The 18,563-nt window shown below is 42.1% G+C and overlaps 2 protein-coding genes across 2 annotated transcripts; one reads left to right on the top strand and one right to left on the bottom strand.

Annotated features, from left to right (window-relative positions):
• The first annotated feature begins 200 nt into the window (after nt 1–200).
• On the top strand, nt 201–9,447 carry LOC129358134 (dnaJ homolog subfamily C member 11). The gene is made up of 16 exons (XM_055026981.1): nt 201–321; nt 2,535–2,664; nt 2,800–2,873; nt 2,958–3,059; nt 3,247–3,375; nt 3,452–3,574; nt 3,662–3,735; nt 3,819–4,008; nt 4,817–4,902; nt 6,015–6,131; nt 6,251–6,406; nt 6,691–6,760; nt 6,955–7,012; nt 8,077–8,219; nt 8,306–8,435; nt 8,549–9,447. Exons 1-16 carry the CDS (start codon nt 247–249, stop codon nt 8,572–8,574), a joined length of 1,683 nt encoding a protein of 560 aa, XP_054882956.1. The 5' UTR covers nt 201–246; the 3' UTR covers nt 8,575–9,447.
• Nucleotides 9,448–11,535: 2,088 nt separating this feature from the next.
• phf13 (PHD finger protein 13) lies at nt 11,536–18,378 on the bottom strand. The gene is made up of 5 exons (XM_055026980.1): nt 17,946–18,378; nt 16,988–17,089; nt 14,720–14,899; nt 14,222–14,642; nt 11,536–14,134 (listed from the first exon to the last, which is right to left on the bottom strand). The coding sequence occupies exons 1-5, from the start codon at nt 17,988–17,990 to the stop codon at nt 13,902–13,904; spliced, it is 981 nt and encodes a 326-aa protein (XP_054882955.1). The 5' UTR covers nt 17,991–18,378; the 3' UTR covers nt 11,536–13,901.
• Nucleotides 18,379–18,563: the final 185 nt, after the last annotated feature.

The following is an 18,563-nucleotide window of genomic DNA, read 5'->3' as shown; positions in this document are numbered from 1 at the left end:
TTGTTTGCATACAGCTTTAAGTAGTTTTGACAAGACCGAAATAAATAAATACCAACTACAGTTTTAGTTAATACCTAAACTTTCTCTTTGCCGTTTGGCTCATGTCGTAGTTTTTCCTCAAATTGAAATTCAACCAGCAGAGGGCGCCATAACAGATCCAAGCCCCTCAAGCTTCCCATCTCGCCGACCAATGAGCTTGCAGAACACCAACGCGATGGGCGGGATCAAACGGAACGACACGCAAACATGGCGGCGTCTACAGAAGATGATTTTGAGTTCAATACTCAGGACTACTATTCTCTGCTCAACGTGAGGAAGGAGGTATGGTTTGTTCTTGGTTGGGTGCTGAACTCTGTCTTGTTTGCCGTGGCTGTTTGATAGTTTGTCATTGAACCAAAGCGGCCTGCAGTCGGTGCATCGTCCTCCAGTTAAGCGCCGCTCCTCAGTCAGACTGCACCTCCTCCTCGGAGGACGAGTCCGGGCTGATGCTGCGGACACTGATCAGATCCCTCATGAATCTCAGTTTGTCTTAAAACCGTGGCGCCTCACGTTGCTTAAGCTTATTTACTGTAGGCAGCTAAAACCCTTAAGCTAAAAGCTGAGGAATTATTACATTCTTAGTATCTTAAGTAATATAAATAGGAGCAAAAGCTGCTTTAATACCACTTGTCCTTCTGTATCCATTGCACCCCCTTAACTTTTTCACATTGTCATGTTAAAAGCATAAACTTCATTGGATTGTTATGCATTTTATGCTGCATACAGTCTTTTAGGGGTTTGCTTTCGTATTGGCTTTGCACATCTGAACATTTTACCCATTCTTCTTTGTAAGATAGTTCCAGTTTAGATACATTAAATGAATTAGAGGGCAAGCATTTTCAAGCTTGCCATCTGCAAGAAATATATAAAACTTTTGCTATGGCGAACGGTATCTTCCTTTATCACCCTGCTGGAGGAAAGCAATCCCGCAGCATGATGTTGCCAAAACCATTTTTCACTGCATGGGCAGAACATCATGGTCAAGTTAAATTCAACATTTTGTCCTGCCCCTACCCTCCAAATACCATAAAAAACTCTTTATTTATTAAGAGCTTTAGCAATAACAATGAGTCATCCACACTGGAACTGAACAAAAGAGACACAAACACTGGCCAGGTCATCAAAGGTACCGAAACTCACAAGCTTTAGAGTAGACACAAATAAATAACAAAATGGATAAAAATAAAGTCACAGACAACAACTCAAACTCTGTTGACAGGCAGGGGAAAACATTTTTTTAAATTATAAAACAGAAAGCGGAAGTGCGACTACCTCTGAGCAACACCATGTCTTTAAAACAATTACACTCATCCGGGCTTCTGAGCTGTAAGTGTTAAACAGTACAAATCGGTTCAACAGCTTAATGAATGGGGCACAACTAGTAAAAATCTGCAAAACAAAATCAAGGAGTTTCAAATAAATGCATTCATTTGATGAATGAGGCCAGCGAGGGGAAGTCAAAAGTAGAGAAGCATCTCATTCGCTTGCAACAGTTAAACATCAAGCAGGGATATTTCACTATGTACAAGAGAGAAATGGAAGATTAATTCCAAGAATCTCATTATAGTATTCAAGAACATATAATATATAGTATAGTATTCAAAAAAAGAATTTTAACAAGTGCTTTTTTTGTTTGTTTGTTTTACTGTGTCAGAGTTCATTTAAAATATACCACGGTTTATTTTTGAGGACCCATTCAACTGCAAAAAACGGATTTTTTAGTGGCGTCTTCATCTTATTTTTAAGTTCACCGGCAGAATCCATTTTGTAACCTGAATTGGGGATGATGGCGTTTTCAAACGAGGCCGGGACAGAAAAGTCAATACTGGCCAAAAATTTAGTGCCATCCATCTCCTGCTGTCAGCGAAGCAATGAGGAGGCTGGACTGAGCGTCCACCGATTCACCCCAGCTTTAGGTGAACCCGGCACTCAAACCAATGAGGATGAAAGGAAATGTTATGTTTTGTTTTTTGAAAATCGCAACAAGATGCCAGAATGTGAGATAAAACATTAATTGTGAAACAAAAAGTGAATGTTGTGACCATTTAAATTCCCTCTTGCAAAGGAAGGGATTGGATTTGTTTTGATTAAATATGCGATAATTAATTTAAGTCAACATCTGAATGTAAATCAGGCTATGTGATTGTAAAGTGCGACAACATAGCAATTCTATCGTTCGATATGATAAGATCAGTTATGATTTACCCATATTTTCTTCTGGTCTCTTCCTTTTAAATATTATGTTTTCTAATCTTAATCAATAGATACATAAAAATTGTAGGCAAACCCCTCCCCCCCAAAAAAAAAAAAAAACAGACAGTGACCCGAAGTTCACCTGATAATTAGCCAAAAGCAGAATTGAATGCATTTCTAAAGCCATACCAAATATAATCTCTTGCAATATTGCACCCACTGATATTGCCGTAGCGATTGGGGTTCATCACATCGTTCTGTGCTGAATGTAGGAATCCCGCCTTTCCTTGCTCCTCTCGCAGGCTACAGTGGAGGAGCTGAAGGCGTCGTACCGGCGGCTATGCATGCTGTATCATCCTGACAAACATCGAGACCCTGATCTGAAAAGACAAGCCGAGCAACTTTTCAATCAGGTTCACCGGGCCTACGAAGGTAGGGGTATTGATTCACAATAAGCGCTTTCATTGAGTTGAATAAGGTATTGATTTGAATTTAATCTGCAGAAAGAGTGTCTTAAAAAGTATGGTACAAGGAAACATGGACCTGAACTAATATTTTACTCCTCAGTGCTGAGTGACGCTCACTCCAGAGCCATCTATGACATCTTTGGGAAGAAAGGGCTGGAGGTGGAAGGCTGGGAGGTCTGTTTACATACTTAGTTCTGCATTTGTTGCCTCAGTGCACGTCGCAGACGCTTCTCTGTACAATATGATGTCATCGCGTAGGTGGTGGAGAGGAAGAGAACACCTGCAGAAATCCGAGAGGAATATGAAAGGCTTCAGAGAGAAAAAGAAGAGAGGAGACTGCAGCAAAGAACGAATCCCAAGGTTTCATCTACTTTTTCTTTCTTGACTCTTTTTACCCTCAGTGCTTTCAATATATTTCTGAAAAAAAGACACCTTTTGTGCCAGTGTTAAAGAGATCAACCTGCGTAACTCATTTCAGCATTTCTCCTGCTACTCTTTGTTGCTGTGTAATCCTCTTTTTTTTTTTTTTTGCTTTAATACCTTCCAGGGCACAATCAGCGTCGGTGTGGATGCGACGGACCTGTTCGATCGCTATGATGACGACTTCGAGGAGATGCCCGGCGGAGGCTTTCCTCATATAGAAATTAACAAGATGCATATTTCCCAGTCTATTGAGGTAAATCAATGGGCACGCTGTCAGCGCTCCATGTCCACTGTTTCGTTCTCACGTGGAAACGGCGTCATGTCTTCAGGCTCCTCTGACCAACACCGACACAGCAATGCTTTCGGGGTCACTCTCCACGCACAACGGGAGCGGAGGGGGCAACATTAACGTGACTGTACGCAGAGTTACATCAGCTAAAGGCTGGGGAGAGGTACCCACAACTACTACTAATAATAATAATGAAACTTTTGAGCTTTCGAAACATGGAGTTTACTTGCATTTCTGTTCATCTTCAAAGGTGGAGTTTGGTGCTGGAGACACACTGGGGCCACTCGTTGGGTTAAAGGTGTTTCGTAACGTTACACCGCGGTGGTAAGGCCCGGGTTTTTGTGCAGCATGTCCGAGGCAGCGGTAATTCTCGCTTTGCAGCCAATATACATCATCTCTCTGTGCAGTTTTCTCACAGCCCAGTGGGGTTTGCAGTTCTCGCCTCGAGGCCTGCGGCCGAGTTGTTCTCTGATGACGGCGCGCCACCTGGACCAGAACACAATGGGCTACCTTCAGTGGCGCTGGGGGCCCAATAGCGCCATGACAACCAGCCTGGTGCGGGACACGAAGAGTAGCCACTTTACTTTAGCTCTGCAGGTAAACACAAGTATAATACTATATTTACAGGAGCTCCCATGCACTCATTACCAGCGTTATTTATCTCATTAGTTCAAGTTGCATCACTATTCGGTTTCATTTTTTAAGGTGAAATGATGATATAAGTTCAATAATTTATTAAAAACAAGAGTCAAAAGCACAAGTTCACTACTCACTTTGGTAGAACTGGTTCAATTCATTGAAACTTGCTGCTTTTCTGACTCATAATCCAGATTTTGATTTAATTACCTTGTACAGAATGTCAGCCGTCTGAGGAGAAATCTACAAAAGAGCCATTCCTTCACCTGAGTAACAGTTTGAGTCAGATGGTTAAAACATCCGAAACAAAAAACCAAAATTGACAGCTATAGACATACACAAGTGAAATGTCTTATCAAATACGTTGATTAATATTGCGCCATAATAAAAGGTCCAATATTTTGTGTTTTCTAGGTCTGTAGTGCCATTTTGTACCACAATAAAGCAAGTATGTCACCCTCAGTTGTCATTAATCAAACATAACTCGACTTCACAGTTTGACACTTTAAATTTCCCCCTTAGTCTCTTTGAGAAGCTCCAACTTTTTAACTTTATAACATAATATGGGCCTCAAAAAAGCTGATTTTTCAAAATACCTCCTGGCCCTTAATGACACATGAACCATGTCAGTGTTTGGAGGATGGTTTGAGGTGAAACCTTCAATAAGGAAGGCTCGATCTACACCGTATGTAAACTTCTGACCAGTACCCTAATGTTTTAACGTCATGACTTATCATGATTGATCTTCCTGTTTGGTGTGTGTTTTCAGCTGGGTGTGCCTCATTCCTACCTGATGATGAGCTACCAGTACAAGTTCCAGGATGAGGACCAGACCAAAGTGAAAGGCTCCGTAAAGTATGACTTTCCACAGAAAAATTTTTTTGATCGAGCTGTTTGCAAGACAGGCTCTCTGAGCAGCGCTTGTTATGAGTCATCGTACCGTTTATCGGGTTTTTATCATATTAAACAGCTGATGTTTGGGGAAAAGGAAGCGCTGTCACTTTAACAAATTGGGCTTTTTTCCCCCTGTGCCCATAGACTGCTTCATTGTGTCCCTGAAGAACATCCAAAGCACAAGATGAAAATAATCCAGTTGTTCTGGTGTGACTCAGTGGAGCAGATTGTTGCTATAAACAGGATGTTTAGCTGCTAATCCTCCTCCCTCTTTTCTTTTTTTATCCCAGCAATAACGTAGTGACATACGCATTAGAAACTTCAAAGAATTTCAAAAAAAGATCTGGATTGCAATTGAGAGTTTTTATTTATTTATTTTTTTTACATTTGAAACTAATTCTTAAGCTTTGCCTTTTTCATGGAGTTCTGCAGTGGCTGATTTTAGGTGCTGCGGTTTTGAGACGAACCCGAGGTGACGTCTGCCACCTTGAAGGCAGCAGTAAATGGAAAATGATGACTTATTTCCCCTCTGAGTCTCGTTGGGTTTCTTCTAAAACATTTGCGAACACGTTCCTCCGTCAATTGACCTCAACACAGTCACCTTTTCATAAAGTGGAGACCAAAAGAGATTTCTACAGCGACAAACAGTGTCTTTTGCCAACTTGCCTTATGGTTGCTACATGATAATAATGACTAAATGTCGTGCAAAGTTCAATTTTATGTTATTTTTAAAGCAAAGTTTATGTCAGCAAATTTTCTGACTCAATAAAACTGAATGTCCTCTGCCTCTTACTTTAAAGCTGTGAGGTTATTTTGTTGTTTGCATTCATATTTACTACTTCTCCTGCTCCCTGGAACATGAAAAACATCTGATGTCTTATTCACTGAATTTTGTATGACACGTTGAGAACTCTGACTGCACTGTTTGTGTACCTGTGCAAAATTTATATCGGTTGAAGTTCAGGAAAAACTGAAAAGCACGCATTTTTAGTTCCACCAACTTTGCACACTCTTCGGCATGTGCCCGGTCCGATTTCTCCACCCGTCTCCGCTCACGTTTTTTTTCTTCGCAGGACAGGCTGGTTCGGCACAGTGGTAGAGTACGGCGCGGAGAGGAAGATCAGCCGTCACAGCGTTTTGTCGGCCACGGTCAGCATGGGGGTCCCACAAGGAGTCACGCTCAAGATTAAGTATGAGCCACCCTGAGACACCATCTCACACTTTTCTGTGTCCCTGTCCGTCTGAATGACGGTCTCGTCTCGTCGCCTGTGCTGCCGCTAATACTACTTCCTGTATTTGTTTTAACGAGGCTGGCGCGTGCCAGTCAGACGTACCTGTTCCCAGTCCACCTGACAGACCAGCTGTTGCCCAGCGCCGTCTTCTACGCCACCGTCGGACCTCTCCTGGCCTACGTCGCCGTCCACAGACTAATTATTATCCCGTACACGAAAGCGCAGAAAGAGCAGTGAGTACTCTGACTGCATCGCCGTTCAAACCTAATTTGATAGATATTGATCCTTCGTCACCAAGTCGCCATAATCACTGAGTTATCTGTGGTGATTTGCTGTTTGTTTCCCTCCGTTTCTGAGTTTCGGATCAGAAACGAACCCCTCGTGTCGGTGAAACATTTAGCATTTCTGTTTACGGGCGTGTCGAGGGGATTCTTTAATGCTTGTGCTACCATCAGCGAAAGCCTCCACAGTGAATCCCAGCGGGTGGCTGTTGATGTTTGCTTTGTGTGTCTCTCAGAGAGCTGGAGTTGCAGAGGAAGAGCTCCGCCACAGACATCGCCAAGAAGAAGCAGGAGGCTGAGACTGCTGTGAGTACCTCCTTCCAGAAACGCTTTTTTTTCTTTCTCCCTCCATTGTGTGGTGTAAGTGATCTCTGTTCATAAGTCAGGCTCTCCTCATTATGAACTCATGACCGAATCTCATCTATCCTACACTATTTTCCTTGGCCCTACCCATCCTCTTCCTCCTCCTCCTCTTCGTCTCTCCCTTGGCTCCCCTGCAGGTTCTGCTGATGCAGGAATCTGTGAGGAGAATCATAGAAGCAGAAGAATCCAAGATGGGTAAGGACACACACACACACACACACACACACACACACACACTGAGCCGCTGTACAGCAGAGTAACAAAAAGAAACTTTTCTCTTTTGGAGCCAGTCCAGACTTGGTGTAATTCAGGTACATTTATCTTTGTCGCTTTCGACACTTTATGATGCTCTGTGGCTTCAGGATCCTGGTTGTCTTACTTTTATTATCTGCTGCTGTGAAGCAAGTCATGATGTTGGTATAAACCACGTCTGTGTGATATATGCCTCCTGGCATCCGTACTGGTTTGTATCTGAACTTTGATTTCAGTTTCCCGCGTGTTTGTTTATAAGCAAACAAATGAAGTTTTGGGTGAAAAATTGGAATGTACTATTATATATATATATATATATATATATATATATATATATATATATATATATATATATATATATATATATATATATATATATATATATATATATATATATATATATGAGAAGCTGTGGTTTTTGTTTTATTTTATTGGAGGGCAGGTGAGCTTTCTATGTTCTTTCATTTTTTGTCTTTGTAAAGTCCCTTAAGATGACATTTGTTGTGAATTGTCACTATAAAGATAAACTGAATTGAATTGAAACTAAATTGAAAACACCAGACTGCAGCTGAAAAATCACAATAGATTTGTGGAAACATTCCAGCTGCGTTGTTATCCTGGTTTATGCTTTAATCCAGCATAATCAGCTCCTGGTCTCTGATGGAAACATAAACCATGCAGATTCTAATCATTTGATTTGGCAGCAAGATATCAGCATATGATCATTGCGCCATAAAATCACATTACATGTTTTCTGATTGGTAAAAATATCAATTGAAATGTTAAGAGAGTATAAATCCTAAAAAGACAAAGTCACTTTTATTCAGGGCCTATCAAAGAGAGACAGACATGACTGTGTTTTTCAGAAAAAGCAAAAAAAAAAAGCCCAAATAATGCTGGTTGTTTCACCGTCTTAAAACCCTGCAATAAAACGCTTCAGTACCGACGTCTAAGCATCACCTGCAGCTGTTTTACGAACCCCAAACACGCTGTGAATTACCACCCAGGCCTGATCATCCTCAACGGCTGGTACGGAAAGTTTGTGTCAGACACCAGCCAGAAGCAGGAGAAAGCCAAGGTGATTGACGTCACCGTGCCGCTGCAGTGCCTGGTCAAAGACTCCAAGCTCATCCTCACCGAGGCGTCGAAGGTGAGCCGGAGCAGATGATAATGGCTCCCTGAGCATCTGTAAATCAGCAGGCGTGCTCTTCGTACGAACGCTATCTCTGCCCGCAGGCGGGGCTGCCGGGCTTTTACGACCCCTGCGTGGGAGAGGAGAAGAGTCTGAAATTACTGTACCAGTTCAGAGGGGTCATGCATCAAGTCATCTCCGCAGACATGGAGCCACTACGGATACCCAAGCAATGTTAGTATTCAGCCACTTTCATCTGTGACTCATAGAGCTGCATGCTTATGTACAGTATTACTGAAAGCCTGAAAGCTGAGCATTAAATAATGATTTTTTTTTTCTTTTTCCAGCTCACAGAACTGAGTCTGAATCCTAGGAGTCCTCTGCTGTTGACGTAACAGACTATGTACGCAGAAGAACCCAAGAGTAGAAGGGATAGATTTTTTTTTTTTAATCCGTTCGTTTCCCTCCTCTAGCTCTCCTCTGTCATGGTGTTAGTGAATCTAATTCACAAGTCTGTGCTCCTTCCTTTTTCTAAACTACAGTTTTTTTTTTTTTTGGGTGAAATCAGCACCGGATTTCCCCTATTGGCTTCACCCGATACACCAGATCGCATATTGATACGCTGCGGGAGATCAGACAGCGGCCCCAGATAGTTTTGTAAGACACAAGACAGTCGGATGGCGATTTCCCTCAGTAGCGAATGAAATGTCTGTGGTTTCTCACATTCCTGTTTGAAGAAGCTATAATTTGGTCTTAAATATAATCTTCATTTGTCGCCATGGCAGTGTTTTGAGTCGTGAAACGGTTTGGGTTAACTATGCAGGATGGCGCCTCAGGAACCTCGAGGTCAACCAGGACTTCGCTCATGCTTTAGATGACACTCTAAAAGGTCAGCCTTTCTAATTTAGGAAACATTTTACTCCAGCGTTTGCTGCTCGATGGGATGCAAGTGTAAACCGGTCCTCAAAACACGAAGGTTTGGAAAAGAGAGGAAAAGGTCTGCCTGTTATTACAGAAAAAGTTGAAGACTTTTCCTCCTGGATTTCTATCGCTCCACGCTGCAGTCTGAAGGCAGGAATCTTGCTCGGATTTGATTTGCGTCAGTGTTTATCGATCAGCTCTGCAGCCGCAGGAATAAAAAATAAAAAAAACCTGTGCTCTCTAATGATATTTGATAAGATGAAGGTTGTGTTTATCCTCCACAAAGCTGTTGTGTAATCATTAAAGTAATCGTTTTAAACCTGAAGCTGCAGCGTGTGCTGAACTCGGTTAGAAGTGTTATTAATGTGGGTCCTTTGACGATTTTTGTTTTTTAACTATTAGCTTTTCGGGTAAAATGATGATAAACACACATTCTCAATGAATTTTAGAAAACAATGCGATTCATATTTAGTGCATTTCCTCTCTTCCAAACAAAGGCCATAACTATACATACAGTATCAAACAGTCTAAAAGAAACAGTATTACTCTGCATTACTCTACCTGGGATCAGTGCTGTTTACAGTCCCACAGCATGACGCTGCCACCGATGCTTTAATGTGCTGGTTTGGTAGGAAGCCGTTCACATTTGATCTCCTTTCAGTCCACAATAATATGACACATATCGATGCTTGAGTATTTGTTCCCCCATCGCAGGCTCAAGCTTATTGTTACCGTTTGTATAGTTTTGACCATGCATGTGCAGACAAAAGGACAATAAATTCTAACTAATGCATTAATTTATCCTTTTGTAAACGTTCCACCCGAGAATGACGAGACATATCATGCGTTAGTGGAAAGCCTGAAATTAATGCCAATTTATGCCCATGTTTGGTGCATGTGAACTTCTGACCAGACTGCTGCACACGGAGAGATGGAGAAATGCAGCTTCTTCACTGCTAAACCAGCTGCGGCGTCGGAGCGTCGCGGAGGCCACTTTGTCTATTCGTTGATTTTCGGGCCCGTGTACGTGGAGGAATCGCAGAGGGGTCTTACTTTAGTGGTTAATTCACACTCTAATTAACATCTGCTGTAACTAGTTTTCTCAGCAGATTGGTACACGATACACTGAACCGCTGATGAATAGGCAAACATTGTAACACTTAAATCCCGAAGTTTTTAATTTCCGCAGCACAATAAAGCTCCCCGTTTAAGTCCATTAAATTAGATTTTACTCCCTATCTGATTGGTGCATCTGTTGGTAGATGGATTGTGCAATAACAAAGAGGTTGTTACTTCTTAGTTTTTTTTTTGTTTGTTTGTTTGTTTGTTTTTGGAAGAGGGTATCTGTGTAATGAACTATGGGGAACCCTAAACTTTATTAAAACCATTAAAATGGAATATAAGCTGAGTTTTATTGTATAGTATATATAAAAAGGTTAGATTTTGCACAAAATGCACGGTATATCAGGCATTTTGTCCAAATGGTGCTGAAGACCTTAATTGTAGCTGTACTTTTACTGAAATGCATCAAACAAGTTAAAAACCCACGTTCAGATCAATCTGCAGGCTGTTTTGCACCGTTATCGTTATGTGTTTGTCCCTTTTTGTTGTTTAGGTGTGAAGTAAAAGGTTTCGTCTGGTCATTTGTTCATTTATGCCATCATAAAAGGCGAGCGGAGAGTCCTTTGCCGATTTTACATTCCAGCCTGCGAGCCAAACGGACCGGTATAAATGTTCAGTATGTTTGAAAGGAAGATGCGTGTTCTGTCCTGTAAAGTTAATAAACATGGAATAAAAACTTGACGTCTCATTTGATTAGGTGTTCAAAGGCACAGCCGAGTCAACAATCACTGTCCACATTTAAAACTTTTCAAAACCGTCTTTAGACCAGTTTTGAAAGTTCAAGTAGAAAAGTTCAAAAGAAATTTATGGCAGATATTTCTGTAGGTATCAAAAGTTTAGCTATGAAACCTGCTAAGACTTCAGAATGGATGGATGACGGTTGGATGAATGAGGCGTGGAGGAAAGGTGAATGCATCGACGAATGAACGGGTGTATGAGTCAAGGATAAGTGAATTACAGATGAATAAATGATGAACTAAATGAATAGATGGATATATTAAATGGAGTGGTGGACAAATACTGATTACATTGATGAACAAATGCAGGATGGATAATGAATCAATAAAATGACAAATGGATTGACAAAATTGATCAACAACTGTCAGGAAAAAGATTAACAGAGGGACAGACTGACGTTGGACAAACAGTTGAAGGGACAAATGGACAGCGGGACGTAAACAGGTTTCAGACGACAGGGCAGGAAACGTTTATCCAGACATGGAAAATACATTATTTCCATAGTTTTCCAGAACACCCAGTGCAACATGACACAACAGAAGATCCCCCTGGGTAAAATGGTACCTCTTTATTTACAATAGTTTCACAGAAACAGTTTGCACCACAGTACAGACAACGCTTTCTCAGTAAGGGGATGGGACAACCCGGGATCAGGATAAGCCAGCGGGATCACAATGAGCAGATTCATGTCTTGGAGACAAGACACTACAATTTGGAATCTGAGCCTGAAGACGCCTTCAGTTTCTCTTGAAAACAAACGCCCCGCGGACCGACAATGATTCTGGTTTGAGAACGTCGTGAAGACATCTCAAGCTGTGCAACCGCCCGCTCTGCGACACCAGAAGACGGGTGCACAGGTAAACGTATCCGGTTCAAACTCCACCTGTTGGCAAACAATCGTTTTGCGGTTGCCAGTCGTTCCCCGGTGAAGCTGCTGATGCTGCATTGTTAAACTTCCCCTCAATCCTGGATTTGGATCCTAAAATTCCTTCGTCTAAAAATCTGTCTACAATATGGCTTTTTATATAATTGGAAACAATATGTAGTCTACGCGTACAGGCCCAAACAGCAGATGGCACATAAATAACAAAGCTTAGGACTTTCATCCGAACTGGACCAAGTTTCAGAACCAAAAAACCCCCCCAAAAAAAGAAAATCCCATTAAACTTTTATTCAAATGAATACTGTAGGAGGCCGACATCTGCTCTGATTAAAATGTTTAAAAGGCAACACAATCCGACTTTTCTTCGCAAATATCCATTTAAAAACAATCGAGCACAAAAGAAGAAAAATACAGAGCTCTAATGGGAACACATAGCAGCACGTGTGTGGCAAACACGCTCGTTCAACCCGACTCCGACATGCACATTTCCACCCGGAGTCTCCAGAAGGTTAGAGAACTCCCGTTTTCTCATCCGTTGACTCCGGAACAGGACGGCCTCGCGGTTCTCTTAAAGGAATGTTGCCCTCCGCCCCGTTGTGAAACTTTTGACGGCGCGAACGAAGGAAAGACGCGAACCAAACCGAGTCCTGCTACAGAATGCGCCGAAGCTACACTGACCAGAACCAACTGAAGAACATCCGTAGAGAACGCCGCGATTCTTCTGTCATCTGGCTTTTTGACTCGTTCAAATACAGTTCATTGTAAAAGTGATTTTTAAAAAAACAAACTGTTTATAAACATTAGAAAACAAAGCTTGACGTTGCTGAATATGCAGATGCATCTCAATAAAGAAAAAGAGCTGAAAAGTCCCTTTTATATTTTCATCGCAGAGTGATACGTTTTAGTCATAGTTTTGCTGTCAATTTAGTGATTAACCAATCGTCTCAAATTCATTTTCTCATAAAATCTGAGTATTACATAAGAGCAATCAACAACTTGCCAGCGCTGAAGCAGAAAGTTGTTAACTCTTTTCATAAAGAGCATATGGTACCAAGAAGATGGCTGATTAAAAACCGCTACGGTCAAAGATGATCTAAAGTTCAGTTGAAGGAAGAAATCTGCTATAAAAAATGTGCAGAGTTAAGAGGACAGTCTACTTCCACTGAGCAGACTGATGAATTTATATTAGCTGCAAGCTATGATATGCTTCAAATCTATTGTGTTTCTAATAAATTTAAATGTCATTTTTTTCCAAATCGAATTTTGCTCATTTTCCAGTTTAATGCGATGAACCTGTACAGTCAACAAACGTCTAGACTCAGTGACTGGAAGACAAGAAGCCGCGCTGGGGTTGGATCGACGCTCCGAGATCGTCTTTAACGAGGAAAAGCAAAGAGTATCAAAACAGATAAAGCAGATGCAGACCTTAGTAGTTGAACCTACATCTTTGTTCTACAGGATTATACCTCAGCTTAATATTATAGCACCATCTCAAGCAAATGACGAGGTTTTTCTTGTTTAAAAAAAAATGGTACATGGTGTAACAGTGAAGCCATCCTACAGAAAACAGATCCAGTTTAATCTGAACAGTACATGTTTCTGTGTCTACCTTCTGATAGGTTAAAAAATAAAAATAAAAAACAGTGAGGAAAAAGTGCAAACTGTTTCTCCTACAAATCCCAGAATGCACCAAGGTGGGTGGCAGTTGTGAAGATATTCTATACATATGGCAGTTCAAACGTTTCCAGTGTACCAAGTCTCAACATTGATAGTTTGATGCTTTTGTGATGCCCTCTGCAGACAGGTATCCATTCAGTGATTGCCTTACGCACAAAGTCTGGAGGAAGCAGAAACGGAGCCCGATAACTCTAAAAACAGCAATCAAACCGTCTACAGATGGGATAAGGCCTGGGGGAAGAGTTCCACCAAAGTGTTTTGTTTAGAAAATGTGGGTTCCTGGTTGGCCGTGAGGAGGTCAGGTCCAGCTGGGTAAACCGAGGGGCAGAGGGGTTTAGAGTTCATGGTCTGACCGAGAGTCAGTCGAGCAAATGTTTACGTGAGCCGATGCGCGAGCGGTGGGAGCGCCGGGCGTCTGGGGGTCCGTATGTGTCTCGGCAGCTTTGGCATATGTATGTCTCTGGCACGTGACTCTTGCGGATTTTAGCGCAGGACAGGTGGATCCAGGTGTTGCACTTGTTACATTCGATCATTGCTCGGCCGGCGAAGGGCTTCATGCAGAAGCACGTGACCAAGTCCCACGAGTCGTCGTCTGAAAGACACAACAGGGTCGGTGAGTTTCCTTTGGTTAAACAATCAAATAGCGATATTGACATTTTGTAGCGCAATGGGACCTTACCGGAGTCCACCATTATGTCCTCGTCCTCTCCTGAGCCGTCTTCGTCTCGAAAGACCACTTGCTTCCCCTGGCGGAACACGGTTCGGTTTCCTGAAAAGCCCTCCACCTTCTGTACCTTTACAACTCCCTCTGCCAGGTCTCGACCGTCCCACTGTCGATGTTCCTCCTTTGGCTCCTCCTTGCAGGGTGAAGGGCTGGGCAGGCACGTGGGGATGAGGGGAATGCTGAACTCATCTTCGGGCTCTTCTTTGATTAGTCGGCTGCCAAAGGACAGAGGGGGCTGGAACTCGGGATCTGCTCCGTGGGTCGGCTGGGCCCTCAATTCCTCACCAGAGTGACACTCCCTCTCCTTTCGCCTCTTCTTCTTCTTCAGCTTCTCAGCTTTTCTGTGATCGTCTGGATGCAGGGTGGAGATTGTGCGCTGCAGAGAAAGCAAAGTTCATATAGCAAACTGACTGAACAAAAAAGTTAAATTATGCGTTGCCCGTTGAAGCGTACATCTCGCTTGCTATGAGAGGACAGCAAAGGCGTCGGCTGTGGACGCTTCCTGCTTCTGTCTTGGGGCACCTTGGGCGGCCGCTGGGGGCAGGAGGCTGCGGGTCCGGGGGCCCAGCCATCGCTGTCGGCAGTGCTGCCTGTGCTGTTGGGAGGACTGGAGCTACTGCGAAGTGGAGAGTCCTGGAAAAGGAAACCAGTGATGTTCTGTCAAAACTAAAAATGGTGCAACAAATCGGCCATTGACCAGAACCGGAGTATTGTTAGCTCCACAGAACGGCTGGAAGCCCCAGAAATGCTAGGTTTCTTTTTGTCCTGGTTCGTGAATGCAACTGTTCTGCACTGACGTTGTTACTGAATCAGAAAGTGAAGCTGTTTAAAAATGAAGCCAATTCAACACAGATGTGCAAGAAGCTGTTTTAAAGTGAACAATTTACTACAACATGCTGAGGGAGGGAGACCTTTAGCAGAAAAGAAAAAGACTTGTAAAAAGAGAGGTTACAACACAGTGTGTTACAAATATGTGTTGCATTTTAAGACAATAATCAATTCACTAGAACAAATTATGTTAAGAATGAACGGCTTGGTGTAAATGTGAGAACAGTACTGCTAGTTGTGGCGATCGTTTTAAAAAAAGCAAGCAAAACAAAAAATGACAGGAAGCAGCGTAGCCAGGTATTAAATCAGTAGCGGTCTACATGTCAAAAAACACACTTTGGGCAGGAAGTGCAAAGGCATCGCTACACGCTTGGACCAAGATAAAATACAGGCCCAAAGGAACCTGTTTGACATGACGCCATTGTGTTTCAATCTTACGTACCGAAATCCAAAATTATGTTGGGTGAGAGGAAATCGGCACTCTTATTCTGTTTTACATTAAACATAATTCAAGAACAGAAAATTGAAGCAGGTCAAAAATCTTAACGTTGAAATTGAAACTTTTCTGAACAAATAAAACCAAAACTGGGATTTCTGCAAGTTTTAGTAACACATTTGAAAGTATTTTTTGAAGACTTCTATCATTCAAATGTAAGATCTACATTAATTACAAAACAATGAGTAGCTGACCACAAGCTACCTCATTGGGCTGACGTAATAAAGAAGTACATAAATATTTGCCCACTTGCTTATTTTTTTCCAACTTCCTACCCCTTTTGCACAACATCTCACTTAGTTATCAACAACATGTTTCAGACAACTAACAAAATCCCTGCATTCTAAAAAAGACATACACATGTCACAAGACCAAACATTTCAGGTCTTAAGAAATGTTTGATTTCTTAAGACCTGAAATGTTTGATTTCTTAAGACCTGAAATGTTTGATTTCAAAAATGTTTAAACCAGCTACAATAGTTGTTTTGCAGGTTTACTTGAAAGACTGAAGAATCAGAGATAAATAACCTTCTGACAGCATTGCCATTAATCATGGGCCTTGTTGTTTTGTAACAGTGTAACCACATCCAAATTCCTCAGCAAAAACTACAACACTCAACAAATCCTGCAGCTGAACATGCTAGAAAACAAAATAATGGAAGACGAGGGTCATGGGTAAATAAAGGAGTATAAGGACTAAATTTTAAATGATTCCATTTTAGAGTTGTAGCAAACTATTGCCCAGAGATCAGAATCAAAGTGCATTTTTGGTTGGCAAGTTAAAAACAAAAAGCGACTGCTTAGAAACTAAAAACCACTAGCATTCCTAATGTATAGTACATCCCAAAATTATGTACTTTGACGCACTTTTCAAATATCAGTCGAAAAAAGCCAACGTTTTGGAACATGCGTTTTGATCTGTATCTTGTGATTCATTGATTTTCTGTTGGATTAAAACCTATTACACCTATCGAGGAATCGAGAGCATATTTTATGCCTTACGAAAATAAAAACTAAAGTCTAAATCAACCTTGAGAGCCCCAACATCAAAGAAAATCGTGAATTGGTGTCAGCTGGAAAAATCCTGACCAATGCAAACTACCACCCATTTTCATCTTTGTGTTCAAACAGATCAATTTTTTTGTTTTTTTGCTCAAGTGGAATTGAATACAGTTTGCATGAATATATGAGTAAATCAATAGTTTTGTAAATGCACTTTGAGATTAAATCGTTTTGACAGGATACTTAAAAATACATTCCTGTTATTTAGTGTAATACTTTTTTTTGTCTGTTTACGTGTAAAAATAAATTAGATAAAAAAAAAACCATAAATACAAAAAACAAAAAAGTACACAAACTGTTAAGTTCTGCTTAGATCAAGTGTTCTGACCACCTACCTCTTGTGGGTATGGGATGTAACCGGCATAAGCCAACACAAACGTGCAAAACTTGTTAAAATCCTCCACTGTCCTCCTCCTCTTGTACGGCGGGCTGAAACCCTAAGAAACACACACACACACACACACACACACACACACACACACACACACACACACACACACACACACACACACACCGCATTGTTGAAACCTGCACATCAACAGCCTCAACATGGCGATGATGACATTAACGAGAAGTGACCGTCTGTGCACCATCCACACACTGTGTAAACCAAACAAGAGTTGGCACTGCGCCACGAACAAAGACTGCACTTAACAATCTCGTCAAAATCTTCGACGAAACGTGAAACCAATCATCCTCAATTCATTGTCGGGACGTTATCTGGTGACCAACCCCCCACCGACAAAACCCCAACTACAAACTAACAGCTACGGCTAGCTGCTGTGGCTAGCGGTAAACAGCCGTTGCTAAGAGGCTAGCGACAACTCAGACAAGCTGCCGAAAACGCACGACGACGCGTCAAACTCGCTTGATCCTATTGACAGTGTCCGTTTAAGTTATAAAAAAACATGCATGTTAGCAGACTGTTAGCTGACGACAAAGCTAGGTTGTTTGACAGTTCAAGTTAGCCAGCCTTGGTATTAGCATCCCCGGCTATGATGATGGAATGTGTTCTTTTCGATGAAACTCCGGGTTGGCGAGCATTACCGCGTCTCAAAGCCCCGCTTGAACGAGCAGAAACGACGTGTTAAAGCAAATGGAACAACAACTTCGCGTACAGACATATAAACATCCCTTCATGTTCAGCGTGCGCAACTTTAAGCACTATGACAACACGAGCGTAGCATGCTAACATCGGCTTGTGCCGTGTGGTGACAAACCTAAATCAACTTGAACACTGCTAGCCGTGACAGAAAAACTACTCGCTGGGATACCGTTATATAAATCACTCACCTCCGGCTGAAATGCATGGGATGTCGATGGGTTTATGTCACCCATCTCTGCAGAGACTGCGACCACTCGACGTGTTATGGATGAGCTCCACACAAGCTACAGAAGCGGGTACCTCGATGGGTCCGTAAACGCTTATTTAGCTTCGGCTCGCTCGATGCCAACCGCTAACTAACGTTACCTGTGCTAAGACTCGAAGCAACAGTGTTGCCTCAGGTTGACATCGCAAACATTACTTTTACTGGCAATAGATAACTAGATAGTCGGCAAAAAAAAACACGCGGAAAAGTGCGACAATCTGATGAAACCGAACGTCGCTACACTTTCTCCCCTCAACCGAGCTATTCAGGGAGGTCGTGGTTTGATCCCGTTTACCGACTCTTCAGCGGTCCACTTCTGCTGTCACTTGCAGCCTCCCTCCCCACTTTCTTCTCTGTCTCCGGCCAAGTGCTAGCGCCCTCTGCTGGGCGCCAGCGTGAGGCGTTACTGGCTCTAAATGATTTCAGAGGTCCGTCATATTCTTTAAATAAATTCAATCTATGTTTAAGTGCTGAATCCTGGCCGTGTGTAACTACTGAAGATGGAAAAATACTGCTTGACAATGAAAAAATGGGAACTACA

This window comes from Poeciliopsis prolifica, unplaced genomic scaffold, assembly GCF_027474105.1.
Source record: "Poeciliopsis prolifica strain line A6 unplaced genomic scaffold, Auburn_PproV2 SCAFFOLD003, whole genome shotgun sequence".
NCBI classification, from domain to species: Eukaryota; Metazoa; Chordata; class Actinopteri; order Cyprinodontiformes; family Poeciliidae; genus Poeciliopsis; species Poeciliopsis prolifica.
The sequence above is the reverse complement of the archived record's forward strand: the minus strand, read 5'-3'. Positions and strand labels throughout refer to the sequence as shown.

Bases quoted from the DNA above. Each gene is read 5' to 3' on its own strand.
- LOC129358134 (XM_055026981.1), top strand. From the start codon at position 247: ATGGCGGCGTCTACAGAAGATGATTTTGAGTTCAATACTCAGGACTAC. The intron at 3,376-3,451 runs GTAAATCAATGG...TCATGTCTTCAG, and splicing joins ATATTTCCCAGTCTATTGAG to GCTCCTCTGACCAACACCGA. The intron at 3,575-3,661 runs GTACCCACAACT...TCATCTTCAAAG, and splicing joins CAGCTAAAGGCTGGGGAGAG to GTGGAGTTTGGTGCTGGAGA.
- phf13 (XM_055026980.1), bottom strand. From the start codon at position 17,990: ATGGGTGACATAAACCCATCGACATCCCATGCATTTCAGCCGGAG. The intron at 14,643-14,719 runs GTACGCTTCAAC...CTTTCTCTGCAG, and splicing joins CCTCTCATAGCAAGCGAGAT to CGCACAATCTCCACCCTGCA. The intron at 14,135-14,221 runs GTAAGGTCCCAT...TGTGTCTTTCAG, and splicing joins GGACATAATGGTGGACTCCG to ACGACGACTCGTGGGACTTG.